Raw genomic sequence first — 23,827 nt, forward strand, 5'->3', positions numbered from 1 at the left:
AAAACATGAGCAACAAATATCCAATCAGTCCAATCAAACTACGTTACCCGGCAGCCCTTGCGGCGGTGGAGCGGAAGAGGCGGAGTTTGAGCCAAAATGAGGGAAAATAAGAACATGTCCGAGTCCCCGTCTCAAGCGGGAAAAGAAATACCGGCGAAAAAGCAAAAGCTAAGCAGTGACGAGAACAGTAACCCCGATTTATCTGGAGACGAGAATGTAAGCTGTTAAACCGTGTTAATTGTTCGGTGACAAATGACCCATAGTTAGCTGTAAGCGGGTTAGCATCGTGCTAAAGTAGCCAAATAGCTAAAGTGGCTAGCACACAGCTTTGTCCATCTGTACCGGCTGGATTGAGACAGCTGATCAAATGTGCTCCGAGCAAAACCCGGTGCAGATCAGTTCATTATCTTCACGGTGAAATAAATACAGGAGGATTTGTGCTGACTGTCTTTTACGCACACACTCCGAAACGCTGCCCTTTGAGTTCAGATCACAGTCATTCACGTGTAAACTGGAGTTAGCGGTAGCAGCTAACATGAGTTACTGAGGAGCAGTAAGTTAAATGATAATTACAATGTGCTGTGTGACAGTTAATTCAAGTTAGCTGTTGAATTGGAGAGACTTTAGTTAAATATATGTAGAAAATAACCTGATTTAGTGAAGGATGTCTTGTTACAAGCTATGTGGTCTTAGAAAAATGAGACGATGGCCACCTTGCACTGTAACGCTAGCTAATACCGTCTGTAGTCTATCTGTATCTGTATCTATATTATCTGTACAAAGTACCTACATTAATATTTATGCATGTTCCGAGCAGTTATAACGTTAGTTAAACTACTAAGATCGGAGAGGAAGTTAATGTTAAATCCCATGTGCATCAAGGTTAGAAATAAAAGATTTCAAGCTACATTTTAGTAAAGCTGCTAGTAAACTCACTCATACTATGACTGTACTATGGTCTTTGATACCTGTGTTGAAACAACACAGGTATCAAACTCCATACTAGTAATTAATGACGTTTGTGTCCCTGTTAACTTATTTAGCATTTAACATATGTACTTTAGCCTTTAAGGATAGGAACTAGCAAAGATTGAAGCTAATCATTCAAAGGTGCCTGGGTATAACATGTATTTTTGACTTTGTAGGATGATGCTGTCAGTGTTGAGAGTGGGACTAATGCAGAGCGTCCAGACACACCCACTAACACTGCAAATGCTCCGGGCAGAAAGAGCTCGGGCAAAGGCAAGGGGAAGTCCAAAAAGTGCAGATACTCATTTAAATGTGTCAACAGCTTGAGGGTAAGTTCTCCCACCACTCTGACCAGTACGTGGAGCACAGGTTTTATAATTTAGTATCATATTAGAATTGTTTTTCCAAAGCTGACATAGCAAGTTGTTAATTTCTTTAAACTTTGTTTACAGGAGGACCATGGTCAGCCCTTGTTTGGAGTCCAGTTTAACTGGCACAGTAAGGAGGGAGACCCAGTGGTTTTTGCCACAGTCGGGAGTAACAGAGTACGTGTTTTCATTATACTGCTTGTTTTTTGTTGGATTACAGCCTTTAAATCATTTATATCTCAGAATTTTGTTCTGAGATATAAATGTTCAACATATCCATTGTTTATTGTTGTTCCGTTCTTAACAAGTTCTGTTGCTTGTTTTTTTTTTTTGGTTTTTTTTTTACTAGGTAACTCTGTACGAATGTCACTCTCAGGGAGAAGTAAGACTCTTGCAGTCTTACGTTGATGCAGATGTATCCTTTCACTTTGCTTCTTTCTCATTGTCATTTGAAATCATTGAAGTGAGATTCTGTCATAGTTTGGACATGTTCCAACTAGTTAGGAACAACATGTTTGCATTATGGCTTGTCTCACCATACTCTGAGCTAAAGGCTCTTAGTGAGTCCATAAGAGCTGCAGCATGTTGCAGAAAACCTGTGACTGAATGTGTTCCAAAGAACGTGGAAGATTTCTTTGACTAAATGTGTCCAAAGGCAGATGAGAACTTCTATACATGTGCCTGGACCTACGATACCAACACAAGTCATCCTCTGCTGGCTGTAGCTGGGTCTCGTGGTATCATTCGGGTGATCAACCACATCACAATGCAGTGCATCAAGGTACGTGTTGTCTCTCAAAATGAAGTCGATCTATCCACCAAACATGATTCCCTGTAAGCTTTACAGTGTGAAAGATTTCTTTGTTGTTGCTGATAATGAATACCTCAGCACAATTACATAATGCTGGATTTTTTTTGTCAAATCCAGCATTATGTAGGTCATGGAAATGCCATCAATGAGCTCAAGTTTCACCCGAGGGATCCAAATCTTCTCCTGTCTGTCAGCAAAGGTAAAAAAGAAAAAAGCCATCAGTAATAACTGCCAGAATGTTTTGACATAGAAAAGTTTGACATTATGTATTTCATATTTTGTCGCTTAAAAGGTTAAAAAGTCATCTGGATATCAAAGCCATAAATGTAAATGGTGTTTTTGACATCACCAAGGATTTGCTGTGCTGTTTCTCTGGCACAAGTAAAAATATAAATCAGTTACAACAGGTGAGAATCAAACTGCCAAAGGACAATAGAGATAGTGTTTTTATTACAATGTGATTGTCAGTTGGTTCCTTACCCAGACACTGGCTTGGCTTAATGTCATGTGAATGGCAGCAAAGTTTAATCTTTTATCAGGCAAAGGGTCACTAGGTTCATTCAATGTTTGTTCAGTAACATCCTGCTTTAAATTAAATTGTATTATGCGATACATTTTATTTTAAATTCAAATACATCTTCAGTTTTACTTTAATTTTACGGGATTTTCTTCATGTAATAGTCATAAAATCCTGCTAATAGTTGTTATACACATTCCACTGTATTATGTTGCCACAGTTTATTTAAATTGGTTATTTTGTGCCTGTTTCTCCAGATCACGCCCTTCGTCTTTGGAACATACAGACAGACACATTAGTGGCAATATTTGGTGGTGTGGAAGGTCATCGAGACGAAGTCCTGAGTGCCGTGAGTACTGCAAAAACTAGTTTTCATTCATCTTTTTTTTTAATATATAGAGTGCACCACAACTGAATAATATTGTGTCATGTGCTGCTGCAGGATTTTGATCTCCTGGGTGAAAAGATTATGTCATGTGGGATGGACCACTCACTCAAACTCTGGAGAATCAATTCAGAGAGGATGCAGAAAGCCATTCGTGGATCTTATGAGTACAACCCTTCCAAAACCAACAGGTAGGAAATATTATGTCAGCTTGTGCCTGCATTTTAAAATCTGTTAAACACATTGAGAGTGTTTTTCTTTTTTTTTTTATTCTACGGTGCTTTATTTTTCAGGCCTTTTGTCTCACAGAAAATTCACTTCCCTGACTTCTCAACACGAGACATTCATAGAAACTATGTGGACTGTGTGCGGTGGCTCGGGGATCTTATTCTTTCTAAGGTAAGTGAGTGTAATGATACTCAATGCTGCTTCTCCAGGTTTTAGTTTAAAGTCAGGAAGACGGTGAAAGGATCTGTTTCAGGTGAGAGAAGAGATCTACAGCTGAAATCTCTCGCTTGATATGATTGTTTCAGGCCACTCGGGCTGGATGTGATCTTAAATATGTCCTAGTTTTAAATTCATATTTGTTTCATGAAATTCAAAACAGAACACAAGAAAGAAAGAAGAATATGTTGTGTAATGTTCTATATTGGGTGGTGACTGTGTAAGAAGCTATTTATTTACAGTGTCCATATCTGGTTGCAGTCTTGTGAAAATGCCATAGTGTGCTGGAAACCAGGAAAGATGGAGGACGACATCGACCACATTAAACCAAACGAGTCAAATGTGACAATTCTGGGACGCTTTGATTACAATCAGTGTGACATTTGGTACATGCGCTTCTCCATGGACTTCTGGCAGAAGGTGAAGATCAACATTTGTTTGTCACTTTTAATCTTCAATGTTGGTGATTTCACCCCTAAAATAGTTGTTGCACTGTTATTGAGTATTTCCAGGTACATAGTACTGAAATAAATGCACACGTCACTTGCTGATACTTTGTGCTGCTGCTTCTCAGATGCTGGCTTTGGGAAACCAAGTGGGAAAACTATACGTGTGGGACCTTGAAGTGGAAGATCCACACAAAGCCAAGTAAGATCATGTTTCTATGTAATGAGTTCTTCTGCTGATACAGAAAAAGGGTTTTAAGCTTTATTTCTAATTTCAGTGAAGTTAAAGAGCATGAAAGGAGTTAGATTAAACAAAGTGGACGAATGTCTGTGCCTTCTCCTTGACTTTCTTTTCTTAAGCTGAACTAGTGTCTTTCAGTCTTTTAGTAGCCACCTCCCTAACAAGCTCTGTGTTTCATTGACCATATTTACAAGCTTCAGTGTCAGGGCGACGCCTCCTTTTAATTTTTTATTTGATCTTTTTATATATTGCATTATGGTGGTTATAGTTTCAGGTTTTTTTTTTATATTAATGCAGAAGAGAAAATTTGTGTGAAAAGTTGGTTGATTAATTAACAGACAACAGGAACTTGCTTATTTAAAAGAAAAACTAAATTTAGTTTTACATTTTCAAATACATCAATTTAAAACGTAGACTTGTATAGCTGTATGACCTGCTCTGACATGGTCGCTGTCCTCCACAAGTTGCAGTGAGCCTGTTAAAATATTCCCTCCCTGTGCTTCGTGTCTTAACTCTCACCTGTTCTGTTCTCCAGGTGCACCACGCTGACCCTCCCCAAATGCACGTCAGCCATCCGGCAAACAAGCTTCAGCCGTGACAGCAACATTTTGATAGCCGTGTGTGACGACGCTTCGATCTGGCGCTGGGATCGACAGCGCTGAGTAGATGTGACTGAAAGAAACTTGTTGCTTCGCCCTCCACAATAAGTTGCCCCATTGTACAGACCCACACAGCAAAAAAAAGAAAAGTGTTTTAAAAAATACTGTATTTCCTTCAGAAAGTGGGAAATGATGCCAAGGTGGTGAGATGATCTTTTGTTTTTCCAGTTTTTGATTAAAAAAGAAACCAGATATCTAATGATGGAGTAAGGAACATTTCATATCTAACAAAACATCAGTTGGGAGCTCATCTCCACTTTGTTTTTTTGTCTTTCGATAAATGTTTTCACCTACAACAGAAAACCAAACCTGCATTATTTCAAACCACAGATTCACGTGTTAATCGTGGACTTTTCTTTTGCTAAAGAACAGGAGCCACCTCCTCTGTGTGCCTTGTAGCTTCCTATGCAGCGTCACTCGGTTTATTATTGCTTAAAGTCGGCGAGAATATTTTGGTGGAAAATAAGCTTTTAAAATGCAAATGTGATGAAGAAACATGGATTTATTATTATTTTATTTTCTGTTTAGTTTACAAAAGTTAGGCTTTTTGTCTTTGCGTTCCTTTGCATCTTTTTTAATGCCCCCTTTGTTTGCTTGGATGCCCCTCAACCCTCCACACACACACACACACACACACACACACACACTTTGTCTATTGTATAATTTCCAGCAGGACATTGGACAATAAAATGTTTTTGTAAATATACACTCAAAGAGTCAGTTTGTGCAATTGAGAGTATTGAAAATGGAAAGTGTTGCACGCTGCTGGTGTTTTTAGCAGTATTTAATTTAGTGATCAGACCAGAGTGGAGCCGAAGCTCAGTAACTGGCTTTTATTTTGACATTTTGGCCTCGTCCCACTCTGTTCAGGTTTGTTGAAGGTTCCGGTGGAGCTGCTCGTTTTCTGCCTTTTTGTGAAGCTTGTACTTGAACTTATTTGGACTTTAATAAACTTATTTTTCTACAGATATGGTTTGTTCCTGTCGTCTAGTTTCCCTCAGAGAACAACAGGCCAGGACATCGTGAGAACCTGGATTATATCAGATTAAATCAGCAGGTCAGACGGGACGTCCTGTTGTTTTTGATGCGCTCTTTAACTTTAACCAGTCATGTGACTAAGTTCTCGCCCACCCTAACCTCATGAACCCCCTCTGCTCACAAACCTCCATCTCCACAGCTGAAACGTCAAAAACATGAGTTTGGAGCTGGGTGCGCGTCGGCGCTGCGCTGCGCTCTTATCTCCAGGAACGGGTCCAAGCTGCGGACTTTTGCCCTCTGATAGGTGGAGATAAGCCAAAGCGGCAACGGAGCGGCTGCAACATGTTTTCGAAGAAGTCTCCCAAAAGCCTGTCCAAGTATGTCCCCAAGTCGTCGCAGGGCGCCGGGGAGCAGATCTGCATGGTTGAATGTGGCTGTAAGCCGGACTGCACCTGCACGGTCCAGTGTTCCTGCAGCAGACTGTGTGCGCAGGTAGGTCTCCAGAGGGACTTCAACACACCGAGTCACGTCTTTCTGGGAATTTGGCTTTTAAAACTTAATAAGCTACAACAGATCCTAACAAAAAGTAGTTTATGCAGCAGGTTTAACCCTTTTGATGAAGCTTTATTTTATTTCTGGTGACACACGGTCCCTGCTTAGTATCATTTAATGTGCTAAAGTGGATTATTGTGTAACTGATGGTCCCATGAGTGGAGGCTGCTGCAGAAACACATGATGAACGACACAAATGCTGCATTGTAAACTACTAAAATGTATGTTGATGACACATAAATAAAGAATAAGAATAAAGTGATGATTCAAATGTAAAAGTACACATCTGATGTGCAGTACTTTACAGTACTTGAGTGGAGTATTTCCATCTCATGCCTCCAGTTACACATGATAACAAATGTTTAGTTTGAAAGTCACAGAATTCAGTTGAAATATGCTAATTAACCTGTTTTGTAGCCAGGTCACATCTGAATCTGCAGAAAAGTAGAAAAAAGCAGAGACCAGAGTCTGAAAACACCTGAATCTGTGTGAAAGTACTGTGTTTAGTGTGTACTAAAGGTACTTGTACCTCATTTAGGTGTTTACATTCATGCAGCTTTATACTTTACTCCTGGACAGTTTAGGGTGAAATACTGTGTTCGATCAGCTACAGTTTGATTTAAGTTTTGAGTCATTTTTAGCTGTTTGTTGGACTAAATGAGACATTTGATAACAGATAAATCAGCTTTGAAAACATAAAACATCTCTGCTACAACAAACTTTACTTTAAATGTTTTTAACTTTGGATTCTTTTACATCACATCATTGAAATTCATTACATTTAAAGGGAAGATCTGTGTTTGGTTTAAGTGTCCTAGTTAGCAGCTGTTAGCAGTTTAAAACCATGGGAACAATGTTTTTATTAAATGATTTTACTACATGCAAGTCCTGAAACGATTGTTTGACTTTTCCTGCAGTGATCATTCCCTGAACAACTCTCTCATTGTCAGGAAGTAAATGAAATGAAAAAGCAAGTCGCTGAATATTCTCATGTATCAGCTGTGACATCTATGCTCTGGTTACTGTGTAGGTTGAATGCACTTATTGTATTTGCCTTGGACCGAAGCCAGCCGAGTGTAATGTAACCGTGCAAGTTGTTCAGTGTCAGTGTCGGCAGGATGCATGAGCAGCAGCAGCGCTTCAGACAGAGTGAAATGAAAGTGAGAATCAGTGATGAAAACTTTAATTAGACCTGGGGGCAGATTGGAAAAGCTGGATTTGGTCATTTAAGAGAAGCGTTTTTCTTCTTCACCACAGTAAACACCATAAACTGTGATTAACAACTCCATCACACTGGGATTTTTTCCCTTTAATCCAATCAGTGACACTCAGCCTGTGTAAACAGGTAGAATATTTTAGTGGTTGGATTTGGTTGGTGCAGCAGCGACCCAATCATTACTTTCTGTTTGATGATAACATGACACTTACTAGAACATATTTATATTATAAGCAGCAAGCAACGGGTGTGACGGCAAGTACTTAAGATGCAGGTAAGACGCGTTATTAACTGTAAAGGTGCACTGGTAATTCACAGTGAGTCTAATTTTTTTATGAAAATAGCTTTTAGCTGCAAGTAGAATAAGAACACTGATAAAAATAAGCCTTTCTGAAAATGCTTTGTCATGTTTCCAAAGGGATCTTTCGTTTTGTGATTTATCAGCAGAGCAAAATAGGTAGTTTGACTTTTACAATAAATAATAAAATTGAATTTAATTTTCTTAATAGTTTTTTTTTTAGATAAGATTAAATTAAAGAATATCTGTCATTGCAAGTAGTAGAAAGAAGGTACCAGTGAAAAGTATCACAGTTATGAATTGAACCAATTAGCATTTTTGTCATTTATTTTTCGAAAAGTGAAAACAATAACACAATAGAACATGCACTACTGCACAAAATGCTTAACACATCAACAAAACAATATACAAATGCTGCTTCTTTATGTCACTATGTAATTATGATATGTACAATATAAACAAAACCAACTAAGTAGTAAAAACAGTCAAAAAGAGACAATATGGAAAGTAGAAAAATACAAATTCACAGAGAGTTGTGCATTATATATATATATATAAAACACTTCTATTGCACCATATGACATTTCAATGTGCTATCATTCATGTTAACTTCAATGTACTTCAAATGCCAAATGTATTCTCTAAAGATTTGTGTTGGACCTGTTTTTAGTCTCATGTTGACAACTTGATGTGCCTGAATCAGAGGTTGAGACTACTGTGTGTTCAATTGTATTGTTGAAGCAGTCAGGGGTTATTGAATCCGTGATTTACATTAAATTTCCATAGAGCTCAAATAAGCAGAAATTTATTTAACTTCCTGTTTTTAAATTCAACTCTAGTGACGTTCCTACAGCTCTGTAGTCTGTGAGCCAGCTCCCATCTCTGGTCATGACTGTAAAAGACAGACAAACCATAAAAAAATAGACAGTTTATTATGTTACCATCATAAATTGCTGCACAAACACTGGACATTTATACCAGAGGTATAATATAATAAATATAATAAAGAGGTAATATAGATCTAAAAGTTTGACGTTTATGGGAAAGGTATTTATACACTGCATGTGTGTGATTTCTTCGAGAGCTGTTGCACTTTGAACAGTCCTCATGAACTCAGCGGCAGTGTTTGTCTTTCAGTAATATAAAGAAGGATTTGGGTCCAGCTCCAGTCACTGTGCGATGTTTTAAGACTCAAACTGAACATGAAGATGTTTTTGTATAGAGAAACAGCGGCGTAGGCAAGGCTGATTTTTAGCAGATCTTTTTAAAAATGTTTCTGACCTGTTATCGTTAAATCAGCAGCATGGACTCTTAAGAAAGTATTTTTCAAAATAAAAGACTCTCAGCATCCACATATACAGTTATTTAGGCTTAATCCAATTGTGCCACCTCTTACCTTTTTATTAATGTTATACTTACAGTGTCGTCTACACATCTAATCTGCAAACAGGCTGTTATGTAGTCCCAGTGTTTTATTGCAAAAGACACTGTCCTACAAAGCCAGGGATCGTAGGTCTGAGTCTGACTTATTTAGCGGGTCAAAGGGAGTTTGCTTATTGTTTCTTAACATAGCTGTTTCTATGGGATGTACATTAAGCATGTCACAACATATGCACTGGACTATAACATAAAAATGTACTTCTTATTTAGAAGGAAAAACCTGAGCAGCACATAAAGTAAACTCTCCATATGTAACTGACTTTTCCCCTCAGCTCAGTGAGTGACCGGCGGCTCTTGACTTTAAGCAGAGTCACGTTGCGAGGCTTATGTGAAGAGCCGGTCATGTGGTTTGTAGGCCACAAACCAGCCGTGCTGGACCTTTAAATTAAAGTGAGATCCCAATTTAAATGACAACCTGGAGGTATTTTAACCATGAAAGATAAACATATCGATGTACTGGTACTTGTGGTGAGTGTAGTGTGAGCTTTTGTTTGCACAGACACCTATGTGTTAAACTTCTACTTTACTTTTTTCTCACCTGCTACATTGATTCACATGGGATTAAAATTCTTGAACTGGTAATGTTAACTGAAGATCATCGTGGCATGAACTCTATGACTGTTCACTGTCCGTACTCTGGAGGAGTATTTCCTCTACAGGAAATAAAACATTTCCAAAGTATGTGTTTGCCTTTGTTCCAGAGCCAGTGCACAGGAAGACACATTATTAATCTCCTGTGCCCTGTGCAAAACCCTCAAGACAGAGTGGGCACACAAAATAAATCATTCAATGAGCTTCAGAAATTTGCAATATCAGGGGACTGCATGAAAACTATGAAAAGAGGGGGCTTGTAGTATCTTTTTAATTTGTTGAACACAGGGTAACTTCAGGTTTACACTGATTTTTTTAGGATGACAATGGAGTGTAGTTTAGTTTCTTTTAGGCTTGAGAGAATTATTATCCACAAAATTAGGTTAAGTATTTTCATTTTGGTTTTGTACATTAAATCTTATTCTTTGTGTGTAAAACAAGAGTAAACAAAACAAAAGTAGAAAATTGCAGCATTAAAGCTTTTTAATACTTTATTTGTTATTTATTGATGTACTAAATGTCATCATCTTTAGACCTAAACTTACACTGTGTTTTTATATTCTATTGAAATATTGGTGAGTGATTTAAGAAAAGAAAATGATCATTATTATATGATATACTGTATATATAAACGCAGCCCATCTTCATACTGCAACATTTTTTATACAGTCCCTAAGTGATGCTGAACTGACAAACTTCTCTTTCGTCCTTCCAGGACAGTGGCACAAACCATGAGAAAAAAGGCCTTGACAACATGGCCTACGACTGTGGGAGTCAGACTGAGCTCTGCTCTCCACCGAAATCTGGTTCCAGGGTGACATTCAAAATCCCAGGACTCTCCTCTCAGCACCAGGCCCAAGCCATCGAAAGCAGAGTCTCCAGCCTGAATGGAGTACTTGGTATCAGTTTGTCTTTACCAAGGAAACTGGCCAAAGTGTACTACGATACCTCAGTTATCACAACCAAAGAAATCGCCCTGGAGCTCCAGACAAGTGGATTTAGTGTGGAGTCAGCTGTGCAAATTAAGGTGGATGGTATGCACTGCCAGTCCTGCGTGCAGTCCATAGAGGGACAGATTGGTGAGCTACCAGGCGTTTCACATATTAAGGTGTCCCTTCAAGATGGTGCAGCACTCGTTATATTTCAGCCTCTTCGAGTTACACAACAGGAGCTGAGAGACAAGATTGCAGACATGGGGTTTGATGCCACTTTATTCCCAGACGATCCTTCTGGACAAGACATAAGCCACTGGGAGAAGGACATACTGAACTTGTCTGCACAGACTGTAACCGTTTGGATTACAGGAATGACTTGCAACTCTTGTGTGAAGTCAATAGAAGGGAGGATGTCTCAGATGGCAGGAGTGCAGTCGATAGCGGTGTCGCTTAAGGAGGAAAAGGGAACCATAACCTTTGACCCCAGTCTCACAGACCCAGAACGGCTCAGGATTGCTATTGAGGACATGGGCTTTGACGCATCACTTGAAGGTAGGTACCAGTTCGATCAGTTTTCTTCTAATTACTGTTTGTCCATTCACTAGAAACATTACAGATGAGCAGTTATTAGTTTAGTGTTGGAATTAGATTTCTTGTACCGAATCTGACACTGGATTACTTGACTATAACTAAATGATAAAAAAACATATTATATACATTTCAATATGCTGCACTGTCACAGGATGGTACCTCACCTCTTCAGCTCCTGTATCTTTACTAAAAGTTGAGTTAGTTGTGGAACGTTGAACTGTTTCCTTCTTGCATACTTATTGTTTGAAGCCCTCAGATAAATAACGTTGTTGTCATGTGAACACATTGTTTCAACCCAGTGATGAATTCTTGCAGAGAAAATGTTTAGATGCAAACATGATAACTATGGTATTTATAACAAAATGCATACTACTCATTACAACCCGTGAGTTCAGAAATGTTGTAGAACCTGTATCCTATGTGCTGAAATACTTTCATTACATCCCTGCATGTATAAGCCACAAACAGTATATTGCTGTCAGATACCAAGTCAACAGGTCACCTCATATCCACTTCACCTCAGTTTCCACCAGTTACTGTGGAAACCAGACAAGTATGACCTGGAGGGCTTTCCTGTTGGAGTTAATGACAAATGCAGCTTGCCAAAACGTGGCATTAGCTCAGGCAGATTATGAGCAGATTCTTTCATGTACCGTTTTCAATTTCAGCTGTCACGGCTGAGCTAAGTTGAGCCTTTTGGCTTGTGAAGCAGAAAGTGGTCCAGCGCTTTTTGTTCTGCTGCTGTCTTGTTTCATTCTTAACTTCTAGTACATCTCAATGTGCTGTAAAGGATTCTCACTAATCTCTACATAACATCTGTGCCGTGCATGGTTGGTTGGTTTGCTCTGAATGGGACATGTCAACAGCGGCTATTGTTGACATGTGTGTGTGAGCAAGGACATTAACCCCTGACCGGTGGAAAATAAACCTTTCTTATATACATGTTTCAATGTGTCACAAACAAGACGCAAAAATGTGGCTTAAAAAGGCAGATCAACCACATATGTCACTTATGAACTTTTTATAGAACAGTTTTGACGCTAAAGAGAAGATAAACTCACAGGCCACTTTATTAGGTACACCTGTACAAGTTAATGCAATCCAACCACCCACTATTATATAAACTTAATATACAGACTTTATTTGATCATTTCATGTCTGTTTATGAGTCATAGCGGTTGTCAGAACGATACTGCCATCCTAAAGTCAGATGATTAAAGCTTAGGCTCAGTTTGGATTTCTGGCTCCAGCTCATCCTGATTTTGTTTTTTCTTTTCATCCAGAATCTGTGAAGAGCATCCAGAGTCATGAAAGGTCCAGGCCTGTCAGTGGACCCTCTGATCCTTCGGACTTGCAGTCACCCTGTAAGGCAGGAGTCAGCAATGGCACTGGATCACAAACAACCTCTGCAAGTCCCGATCCCAACGCTCACGATGCTAAAGTACAAAAGTGCTTCATTTCTGTAATGGGAATGACCTGTGCTTCTTGTGTTTCCAATATTGAGAGGAACCTGCTCAAACACAGGGGCAAGTTTGATTTATTAATGAAAATCTAAAAGGGGAAAGCAGCACATGCAGTAAGTGAGAATCCATTAGTCTGCATACAGTATATTAAAGCGCATGTGGATGTTGATTTCCAGGAATCATCTCTGTGTTGGTTTCTCTGATGGCTGGAAAGGCAGAGGTGAAGTATGATTCAAGCATCATAGACGCTGCTGCTGTAACTAAGCTCATAGAAGACTTGGGGTTTGGTGCCAAGCTGATAGATGACAATGCAGTAACACATGGGAAACTGGACCTCACTGTAAGTCCTCAGAACCAAATGAGATGCAACATTTTGAATAAAAATTAAAAATTAGATCAGGGATTTCCGTCTTTCACACGTAGATTACCGGCATGACATGTGCGTCATGTGTCCACAACATCGAGTCCAAACTCACTACGACCAAAGGGATCCTCGAGGCCTCTGTTGCCCTCGCAACCAATAAAGCACAGATCCAGTTTAACCCCGACGTGCTCGGAGCTCGAGATATTATCAAGATCATTCAGGTTTTTTCAAGTATTTTTGCAGTAAACATTAAGGCTTCTCTCTGCACTTAACTCTTGACATTATATTCTGATGCTGTGTCTCATTCCAGAGTCTTGGATTTGAGGCCAGTCTGGTGAAAACGGGCTTCAAAAACAACCTCGATCATACGGAAGAAATTCGACAGTAAGTATCAGTATCAGATATAATGTGTGTCATGTTTTAGTGGAGTGCAGGCTGCATAATGGTAAAATGTCTCTGGAATCTGAACCTTTTATTGTTAATATACTAATATAGATGCACGAGAAGTAAATAAAGATAATTTAAAACAATTCCTGTGTATTAAATGTCACTAAAGTAATTTTACAGTGATGAACTATGCAGTAGATTACATAGGGAAAAGATTAAAGCACTAATATGTGTAACAAACGAACCTAGAACATGTTTGTTGGACCACACTGTATAAAAATTCAACACCCCAGATGGGACTTGAACCCACAATCCCTGGCTTAGGAGGCCAGTGCCTTATCCATTAGGCCACTGGGGCTTCACAGCCCCCTTGTCCACATGCTGAATTGTATGCCTTTGCAGTCTGTGTAGCAACAAAAATGCATTGTTAGCATGTTGTTTTAGGCAGTACAGAGTCTAGCGCTCGATGCTGTGGATCTGTGAATTTGCTAAAAGCCTCTGTCCTGTGTGGTTCACTGAGGAAAGTGAACAACCTGCTCTGCACATAGAAAAGCAGCACACAGGAAACAGACGGTTATAATGTCAGGAACAAAGGAAGTTTGGGTAAAACACAGAGAGGGACCTCATTCAGATTTAGGAAAATAGTGATTTATCTGTTTGTCCACTGGTGTTGTGAGGAAGTTTGTTATAGAAGTGCCAATACCAGTATTTTTCTAGTACCTCCTCTCCTGTTTGCGATTTGGAAAGTGCATGCCTCACTTTGTGTTTTACAAGGACAACCTCCACACAGATGGACAATGGTGCAAAGCTAAACCTGATAAAGTCGCTAGAAAAAGGAAGATAACTTGATGCATTTCTGGTGCCGCTCCAGGTGGAGGAACTCCTTCCTGTTCAACCTTGTTTTCGGTTTGCCCGTCATGGGTCTCATGATCTACATGATGGTGATGGACAGTCAACACCAGGAGCACGGAGGCTCCATGCCTGCGGAGGAAAACCTGCTGCCAGGCCTCTCCATCCTCAACCTAGTCTTCTTCCTGCTGTGTACGCCTATACAGGTAAGGGAACCATGTGGTTTCCTGTTTTATATTCAAGGTTTTTTATGCTGAATTCACCTCATTTAACTCTGACAGGTTTCCTTTTCGTAAAAATGTGATTTTTCTGGCTTCCTTTTTGCATTTATACAGCATGAGGCCTTTGCAATAAACCATTTTTCCCAAAATGACAGCTTTACTGTTTTTCATCCCCTTAGATCTTTGGTGGTCGATCCTTCTACATCCAGGCATATCGCTCGTTAAAACACCGCACAGCCAACATGGACGTGTTGATTGTGTTAGCCACCACTATCGCCTACGTGTACTCCTGCGTAGTCCTCATTGTAGCCATGGCTGAGCGAGCAAGCCAGAGTCCCATCACCTTTTTCGACACTCCACCCATGCTGTTTGTGTTTATTGCTCTGGGACGTTGGCTGGAGCATGTTGCAAAGGTAGGAAAAAATAAAAGTTTTAGAATATTTAGAAAGATTTTAGTAGCCAAACAGTAGCCACAGTCTCCATTTCTGTATATGTTTAGAGTAAAACCTCAGAGGCTTTGGCCAAGTTAATGTCCCTTCAAGCCACTGATGCCACTGTGGTCACTTTGGGACCTGATCACTCCATAATCAGGTGAGATGCTCAAGATGCACTAAATAAAAACATAAGGTAAAGGCTCCAAAATCGCTCACCTGTGGAGCCATACCTGTGTTATGTTTCAGTGAGGAGCAAGTGGTGGTGGAGCTGGTGCAGCGGGGTGACACTGTGAAGGTCATCCCTGGAGGAAAGTTCCCTGTTGATGGGAAAGTGATTGAAGGAAGCTCCATGGCAGATGAGTCCTTGATCACAGGTAGGAGGATCTGCATACTAATGGTGTGGCATGATGAAGGATTTTGGCACATTCATGTTCCTATGGACAAGTTTACTACTGTGAAAGCAATAAAGTTTTCTTACACCAATTTTACAACAGGTCATTTATCACATAGCAGTAAATCAGTGAATGTTTGCTATCTGATTCAAAGTCAACAAATCAAATCAGCACAGTCCAACTACAACTCAAACTCACTTCTTGCTCATTAATCATAATATCAAGTAAACAAAGTACTTTGTTCAGACTTTAAGAATAAAACAGAAAGACCATGCAGACTTAATTTTTATTGTATTTCTGCAAGGTGAGCCGATGCCCGTTAGTAAGAAGGTGGGCAGTTTGGTGATTGCTGGCTCCATCAATGCTCACGGTGCTCTTCTGGTGGAGGCTACTCACGTGGGGGCCGACACAACATTATCTCAAATTGTCAAACTGGTGGAAGAAGCTCAAACTTCCAAGGTAAGACACAGTTTAAACTTGTATTTTTGATATTACCAACAGAAACTGTTTTTCTTACATTAGCCTGGTCTGTGTTTGCTCAGGCCCCCATCCAGCAGTTTGCAGACAGGCTCAGCGGGTACTTTGTGCCCTTCATAGTGATTGTTTCTGTGCTAACACTGGTGGCCTGGCTGGTGATCGGGTTTGTCAACTTTGACATTGTGAAGAAGAACTTCCCGGTAGGTTCCCACACAAACCTCATAAATATCTGATATGCAGAAGGTTACTATCACTGTAATAAGCCATTCTCTCCGTCCCAGGGTTATAACCAGAACATCTCCAAGGCGGAAGTTATCGTCCGCTTCGCCTTCCAGGCCTCCATCACCGTGCTGTCCATCGCTTGCCCCTGCTCTCTGGGACTGGCAACCCCGACAGCTGTCATGGTGGGCACAGGGGTTGGAGCTCAGAACGGGGTCCTCATCAAAGGAGGCGAGCCGCTGGAGATGGCCCATAAGGCAATGCACTTTACATCCTGCATCTGACTTTTATTATAGTAGATTTTACATACAGAGAACAAAAACAACAAAATAAGCATTCCTTAGACACTGTTAATGAGTTGGACATCTGCCCTTTTCCAGTTATGACTATGACATGTTTTGAAAATACAATATCTTTCACATTTGTTGTTGCTGTGCTGAAAACTCACAGTGCAGGAAAACTGATATTGAAACTCCAAAGTGTAGTTGCACCATTGTGTGTGTCACTGGTTCCCTGAGAATGTCAAATAAACAAAGGGCCTACAGTATGTTGTGGTACGTAGAGGTGCAGCCTCAATGTGTAAGTGATACCGTTTCCTTAATGTTGTTATTGCTGTTTCCCACACTCCAGGGCCAGGTCACACACTCGCTGTTGTAATATCTATAACCATTGCCAATCTGTATACTTGTGTGTGTTTTACTGCTCCATAGATCAGTGTTGTGATGTTTGATAAGACCGGAACGATTACAAACGGCGTGCCGCGGGTGACTCGTGTGTTGGTGTTGTGGGAAATGGCCCGAATGCCCTTGAGAAAGATCTTGGTGGTGGTCGGGACGGCGGAGGCCAGCAGCGAGCACCCGCTGGGCATGGCAGTCTCTAGATACTGCAAAGAAGTTAGTTAATCAGCTTTTTATACCGTGTACATTATGGAGCAGTGTATTTAAAAACTACAAGTGTCTTTGATGCTCCATAAAGCTGTTTTAATCAGTTTGTATCCAGATCAAATTACCAAGGTTGTACACAACAGGAGCTGGGCTTTGACTTGCTGGGAAACTGCCAGGACTTCCAGGCGGTCCCTGGATGTGGGATCAGCTGCCGCGTTTCCAATGTGGAACATCTGCTGCAGCAGCAGAGTGAAGAGCGTTTCCTGCTGCCAGGTGCCACCACTGATGAAAGCAGCATGCTCTCTGCTGCGGAGGCTCCATCTGCAGGTCTGATATTTCCCTGGCACATCTGCCTGTTCATGTTTACTGTTCACAGCACCATTAAGTCCTCTTTGCTTCAAATGGCACTTGTTGACATCTATTAAATTTTTTTAGCCCAACAACAGTCTTACTCAGTCCTGATTGGGAATAGAGAGTGGATGAGGAGGAACGGCCACCACATTGGAGCTGATGTTGATGCTGCCATGTCCAGCCATGAAACCAAAGGGCAGACAGCTATCCTGGTAGCTATAGATGGTGAGGGTACAAACCTGCAACCGAGCAGCAAATCTGATGTTCGGGGTGAAGCAGCTGTTGTATTATTTCTTATGTACGTATATGTGTTCTCTGTAGGTGTTTTGTGCTCCATGTTAGCCATCGCAGACACAGTGAAGACTGAGTCGGCGTTAGCCGTGCATACACTCAACAGCATGGGCATCGAGGTGGTCATGATAACAGGAGACAACCGACGCACAGCCAAAGCCATAGCTGCCCAGGTAAAACACACACACACATTTATAGGATTCTAAAAATCTGATTATAAAACATGAAATGAAAAACTGGGCTGTTGTTTGAACATAGGTGGGGATTAGAAAGGTGTTTGCAGAGGTGCTGCCGTCACATAAGGTGGCGAAAGTGCAGGAACTGCAAGAACAAGGCCTGAGAGTAGCCATGGTGGGAGACGGCGTGAACGACTCGCCCGCCCTCGCTCGGGCTGACGTCGGCATTGCCATTGGCACAGGCACAGACGTGGCCATCGAGGCCGCTGATATTGTTCTGATCCGAGTAGGTGTCTCTCTGTGACAGTCTGTGTGGAGGTACAGTGAGATCTTTAAACTGTCTGACTCAAAGGTCTTTACCCTCTTTAGAATGATCTTCTGGATGTGGTGGCCAGTATCGAACTGTCAAAGAAAACAGTGAGGAGGATAAGGATCAACTTTGTCTTTGCTCTTATCTACAACCTCCTCGGAATTCCAGTTGCTGCAGGTAACTGATTACGCCGACTATTCCCTGAAGAATCCGATCTACAGGAGACTGTGTCCTCTGGAAACTAGCTTATGGAGAGAGCCACAGACATTTGTTTATACTGACACCATGTGGTTGCATCTGTAATCTGAATTAAAGTTGCACAATATTCCACAGAAGAAGCAAAGTTACACTTACTTAAACATCTGGAAGTGTGTATTGCACTGTTGCCCACGTTGCCCTCTGCTCTGCACTGTTGTAGGTGTGTTCATGCCCATCGGGCTCGTGCTTCAACCATGGATGGGCTCAGCTGCGATGGCTGCCTCGTCTGTTTCAGTGGTTCTGTCCTCTTTGATGCTGAGAATGTGAGTCACTAAATGTACTTGAACTTGATTTGAAGACAGTATGAACATAAAACTGTAAGCAATGCGTGTAAATATATGAAGACTGCAGTCTAGACATATCTGCTTCTTTATCAGAATCAACATCAGCTATATTTTTTATTAAATGTCATCATATTTCTCAGTTGCATTCACAGTTGAATATAATAATCATCTGCTTCCTTCAGGTATAAGAAAACCTCAGTAGAGATGTATGAGGGTCTTGCAAGAGGCCAAATGAACAGCCTTCGGTCGTCTCAGATCAGCACACATCTGGGTCTGGACGGCCGGCGGCGCAGCCCGGCGCTCTGCACTCGGGAACAGCTGGACCAAAGCCACGTAGCCCCACCAACCCTCTCAGGCCAGGGACCATCCATTAGCTCTGGAGGAGTAGAGGAGCAGGACCGCTACTCGCTCCTGGATCATCAGGCTGCAGAGGACTTTAACGTATAGGGAAGGGAAAAGGCGGAGAAAGACTGCTTGGTTCTCTCGTTGTGTTATATTATTTTTTATTTATGTAAACAGACAGGAATAATTTTGCTTTTATTTTGACATGACACTGAACATTTTATCTGTCTCTGAGGACACCAACAAATCTATCACATTCTTTCAGAAAATATCTAAAAGTCCTTCTTCTAACACAAAGTGAAGCTCACAACATAAAGTTCTGTTCATTGTAAAGCGGCACATTGTTCGGATAATCCTGTGAGCCAAGACTGCACTGTGAGCGCTGGTTTCAGGTTATGAATAATATATGTATTTAAAAATTCAGAAAAACATGAAAATATTGTAGAACATGATTGTTTTTCTATGTGATTCTCATAAAAATTATATCTTTCTTCTATTGAAGGGTCTTATTTTGTGCTCAGGTTGGAAACGTGCACATACAGAGTGAACAACCGTATGTCCCAGTGTTTTAAATTCCTGTTTTTAGCTTCACAGGTGTAAAGTTATCGTGTTAAATATAGCAGTGAAGAATAAGAAGACGAAGACGTGGAGCACGGATCTTCTGGACTCTTCATTCACATATATTTTGAGCAGTGCCGGGGTTAATTAATGAAGCAGATTAATCAAATCACCTCGTGCTTGGACTCTGTAGTAGAAGTTTCATTTTGTCGATCTTAATCACAAGTGAATAGATATATAGTCTTCAGAGATGTGAACATGACTCTAGAATACATAATAGACCCTTTTTCACAGCAGACAGTTTGACATGTGATAGCGCAGGTGTGATCAGTAATAGTAACGATGTCCATGCTGGTTCAGTGACATGACTTCCTGGGATATTTCATGGTAAGCCATCATTAATGTTATTAATTTCCTTTTCCTGGTCATTCAAAGTCAAAAATCTATTAATTTAATGTTTTTTTAAATACACTTTTGAAACACATTCACACAAGGAGTTTTTTAAACACACTTTCTCATCTCATAAATTGTCTAAGGTCGTTCACAGTGTTAGAGGTTACAGAAATAACCCTGAAGTATATAGTAAATAAACACAGACAGGAGGTTTGTAGCCATGAAACTTGTTTGTCTACCTGTTGTGTAGATCTGTGCATTTCATCTGTATTGACTTTAGGTGTATGTGCGTTTTTTATTCTCTCCAGAATCACTTGGCTGCATCTATTCTCTCCGCCTCACGTTATGTTATTCTTAATGAATCATCACTGTGCTAAAAAAAGGTTTTAGATATTGTTAGGCATGTTGGGTGGTTCTACTAAGTCACCAGCTGCTATTTTAGCTTTGTTGCTTTTATTTATGCTTGTTTTTTGTTGAACATGCTACTCAATGGGGAGTAACACCCACTTATTCTTCATATTAGATCTCATTATCAACTGCATCATCTCTTTAATGATCAGTTTTATTATTTTTAACTGTGTGCCAGTGAAAATGCATTTAAACTTAGGAGTAATAGTACGTCAAAATGCATTTTACAGTATTGTTAAATAGACGCACAGCTCCCTGGAGGGTCCATTGCCTGCTCAGCTATGCATCTGTAATTGTGCAAACGCTGAGGCTGATACACTCAAGCTGTGTTCCTCAGCCTGCAGCTAAGTGCATTTTTAGTCCTGCAAAAATACCCACAGACACAGTCTGATGGTCTTCGAATGATGCAAAGACCTTCAAAAATGTCCTTTGACACATGAAGAGAAGGTGTTAGCTGCATTTATTTCTTTATTTAAGTTCTGAGCCTATTTTACAGATAGAAAAAAAAACACATTTGTCAAAGATCTGTGGTCCGTGCCCTTGACTTTGAAGCCCTCAAAAGGTTTTCTCGGCCTGAGCATGTAAATCCCAAGACAACCAGAGTTGAGGAGGATCAAGTTGAATTCTAAGCTGTTTGGATGCTTGTAGGTAAGAATGCATTTCCATAGGACAAAATAAACACAATTCTGTGAGACTTGACTTTCAACTATGTTTTTGTATATATTTTATGTTTTTAAGGAAGCTGGTGTCAAAAAAGGGAAATTAAACCTAAAGTAAAAGATTTATTTAGTACTTTAACTTGTCTTAATGAAACTCACCCAGAGGATAGCGGTGCAATTTTCAGAAAAAAGCCAAAAGAAACCCCAGCAGTGGCACAGTAATGTCAGCTTATTTAAACACTGACACACATGACATGCTGCCGGGAGCTCGCAAACCCCCAAGTGAACATTTTTCTGCTATTCTGCAAAGACAATCCTTTGACCCAAGAGCAGCAGAGGAGGAAAAGATTAAGCGTACTTACAGCAGCCCAGAAGGATTAAACATTTCATTCTGCAAAGGTACTGTACACTTAGCTGTGATATAGTTGTTTTTAACTTTTGCAGATATAAATGTGCTCTTTGTTGTGTGCTCACGAGCTCCAAGAGCTGTAGCAGCTTCTGATAAATGACTTCCCCAGCCACTGGTTATAATGGGTTGCTGAGGGCACTGACTGGTTCAAATCCAAGTTAGTTTGCCTCTTTGCCTCTGCAGCTGAGTCTTATGTGTGCTAAATCATTATGAAATGGGGCTTCAAAAACCATATACATTGATTCTTTATATAAGAAAATAACCATTTCTCTAAAGTAAACAAAACCAGTTTCAAAATGTCAAGACAAATAGCTAGAAAATGTGCATTTTGCAGGGATATTGACTATATGTCAGTTTATGGGGAGATATTAAAAATGACCCTGCGCCCCTTCAACAGTATAAACACAGTTTACAAAATTAACTCATTGGGTTTATTGAGTTCTTGTATAATTAACATTTAAAGTCAAATATTGTTGCATTCAGAGGGAACATTTTTCGTTTGTAAGCTGTAGTTTTATAGCAGATGATGATGAAAGATGTTTACGTGAACACATTTTGTTGAAGTGTGTTTTCTTTAAATTACAATAAAAAGTGTCTGCAGAGGTTTAATCCTTTTAAGTAGAAAGTTTAAGTAGAATCTCTAATATTTATTCAGCATGATATGGCTGCATAACTCTATGAAAAATCCCCCCGAACACAATTTAAACCCACGATCCTTGGTTTACATAGTCTTGTTTTATCCAATGCATCTGTATATTAACACAGTTCATCATATAATAATGCCCACGGTCTAGGAATTCCTCAATCACTTGTGGTGTTCAGGTTTCCACAAACATCTGGTCACAGCATATCTCACTCAACCTTTCTAACTCTTATCATAGAAACATACACATTTAAAAACTACATCTCTCACAGTGCATCCTGAATGAAAAGTACAAAATTCATTCATTCATGTTTTTATCTCACTCTACTACATCTTTTCTCTCTCTCTTTCTCACACACACACACACACACACACACACACAAACACACACACACACACACACACACACACACAAACACACACACACACACATTTCAGATGTTTCATATCTTGGAGAATTCATCCAGAACTGAGTGGCCCCCTCTCAGCATGTTCATCCACCTCCCACCGTGGAACACAATGAAAGTGAATTATTGTCTTTTTCTCTAAACCCAAACACTGCATATTCCTTCAACACTGCATCCCAAATAGGAAGACGCCTGTACAGGAATCTTTCAACTTTTTGCCGCATTGTGTGCTGACTGCTTTTCATTGCCTGTGTGTCTTTTTTATGCTGCTTCTGCATCTTAATTGCCTTATGACAACATATTAAAAACACAACTAAATAGAAAAATGCAGAGATAGGTAAAGAAATGTGATGACAGACAACACATTGGTCATACTTGCAAGTCTGAAGCCTGCCTCATTACCAAACCCACCGCGTGTGTTATTTCTCAGCAACAGATGGTCGCCATAAAACATCTGTGTGTTTGTGGTTTTGTGTGATAAGAGTGTCAAATATTTGATATTTAAAAGGCACAAGTTGGGTTAGGGTTAGGCAAAGAAATACATCAAAGTCAACAGGGTTATTCTTTGCTATTCTTTGCACATTTTTCATACATTTCATTTTTCATTCTCAACTGTGAAAAATGTGTCATCAAAATATATAAAAATGTGCTCGTGTATGAATGTGACATAGGCCTAAATATGGAAGTGGTGGGCCTATCTTATCCAATTTAAAAACTTAAATTGAATCAGGTTCATAATAGTTAAACATGGAAGGTTAGGTTAATTACTAACTTCAAATAAACGTCAAATAAACTAACTTAAATGATTGTGCACACTTCTCGGGAGTTAATCACAGACGGATGAAATAATTGACACAAATCATCCGTGTACCTTGCAGCATTCTTAGCTTGTTAGCTAATTTTAAAAAGCGAATAAAATCATGAGTCTATTTTAATGTTTTCAGAGCTGAAACAATTTTGTGTAGTAAGTTTACTTTCAAATTGAACATTTTAGCTACTTTAAATATCATTGGCTTTTTAATGCTACATGTTAATGTTATTTTTTTAACTACCATTAGTGTTCCAAACAAAAGAGAAAAAAATCTTTGTGAGGGTTTTTCTAATTTACTGGTTAAACAAAACGGAGAAGCTACATAAAGTGTGTGACATAAACAAAAACAATCTAAGTGAGAAGAAGGGTGTAAAATTCAGACATAGCCGTACTAGT

General features: G+C 39.9%; 2 protein-coding genes and 1 non-coding gene across 5 annotated transcripts; 2 read left to right on the plus strand and 1 right to left on the minus strand.

Moving 5' to 3' along the window:
• Positions 1-79: 79 nt before the first annotated feature.
• On the plus strand, positions 80-5,008 carry eed (embryonic ectoderm development). Its single transcript, XM_026362550.1, has 12 exons — positions 80-216; positions 1,146-1,298; positions 1,422-1,514; positions 1,687-1,752; positions 1,993-2,118; positions 2,266-2,347; positions 2,923-3,014; positions 3,108-3,241; positions 3,344-3,449; positions 3,756-3,914; positions 4,069-4,142; positions 4,717-5,008. The coding sequence occupies exons 1-12, from the start codon at positions 97-99 to the stop codon at positions 4,841-4,843; spliced, it is 1,332 nt and encodes a 443-aa protein (XP_026218335.1). The 5' UTR covers positions 80-96; the 3' UTR covers positions 4,844-5,008.
• An 819-nt stretch (positions 5,009-5,827) lies between these two features.
• atp7b (ATPase copper transporting beta) lies at positions 5,828-19,639 on the plus strand. Of its 3 annotated transcripts, XM_026362546.1 has the most exons (22): positions 5,835-5,897; positions 6,018-6,310; positions 10,631-11,402; positions 12,725-12,967; positions 13,081-13,244; positions 13,328-13,489; positions 13,579-13,652; positions 14,527-14,710; positions 14,905-15,138; positions 15,225-15,316; positions 15,406-15,533; positions 15,856-16,010; positions 16,094-16,228; positions 16,310-16,504; positions 16,958-17,140; positions 17,275-17,458; positions 17,567-17,707; positions 17,804-17,946; positions 18,032-18,235; positions 18,319-18,436; positions 18,678-18,780; positions 18,984-19,639. In XM_026362546.1, the coding sequence occupies exons 2-22, from the start codon at positions 6,161-6,163 to the stop codon at positions 19,246-19,248; spliced, it is 4,029 nt and encodes a 1,342-aa protein (XP_026218331.1). In that variant the 5' UTR covers positions 5,835-5,897; positions 6,018-6,160; the 3' UTR covers positions 19,249-19,639. The 3 variants fall into 3 exon arrangements, with proteins under 3 accessions (XP_026218333.1, XP_026218331.1, XP_026218332.1); XM_026362548.1 differs by lacking the exon at positions 18,032-18,235 and having other exon boundaries at positions 5,828-5,897; XM_026362547.1 differs by lacking the exons at positions 5,835-5,897; positions 6,018-6,310 and adding an exon at positions 7,825-7,860.
• Positions 13,941-14,013, minus strand: trnar-ccu. Its single transcript has one exon. It is a non-coding gene; the product is annotated as a tRNA-Arg (tRNA).
• Positions 19,640-23,827: the final 4,188 nt, after the last annotated feature.

The sequence above is a fragment of the Anabas testudineus genome, chromosome 2 (assembly GCF_900324465.2).
Source record: "Anabas testudineus chromosome 2, fAnaTes1.2, whole genome shotgun sequence".
Lineage (NCBI taxonomy): Eukaryota > Metazoa > Chordata > Actinopteri > Anabantiformes > Anabantidae > Anabas > Anabas testudineus.

What these genes read in the sequence shown, in the direction of transcription:
- eed (XM_026362550.1), top strand. Translation starts at nt 97, where the DNA reads ATGAGGGAAAATAAGAACATGTCCGAGTCCCCGTCTCAAGCGGGAAAA. An exon ending in ATTTATCTGGAGACGAGAAT is followed by an intron (nt 217 to 1,145) that starts GTAAGCTGTTAA and finishes TTGACTTTGTAG; the next exon opens with GATGATGCTGTCAGTGTTGA. An exon ending in TCTCCTGTCTGTCAGCAAAG is followed by an intron (nt 2,348 to 2,922) that starts GTAAAAAAGAAA and finishes CTGTTTCTCCAG; the next exon opens with ATCACGCCCTTCGTCTTTGG.
- atp7b (XM_026362546.1), top strand. Translation starts at nt 6,161, where the DNA reads ATGTTTTCGAAGAAGTCTCCCAAAAGCCTGTCCAAGTATGTCCCCAAG. An exon ending in TTGTGAAGAAGAACTTCCCG is followed by an intron (nt 16,229 to 16,309) that starts GTAGGTTCCCAC and finishes TCTCCGTCCCAG; the next exon opens with GGTTATAACCAGAACATCTC. An exon ending in CGCTGGAGATGGCCCATAAG is followed by an intron (nt 16,505 to 16,957) that starts GCAATGCACTTT and finishes ACTGCTCCATAG; the next exon opens with ATCAGTGTTGTGATGTTTGA.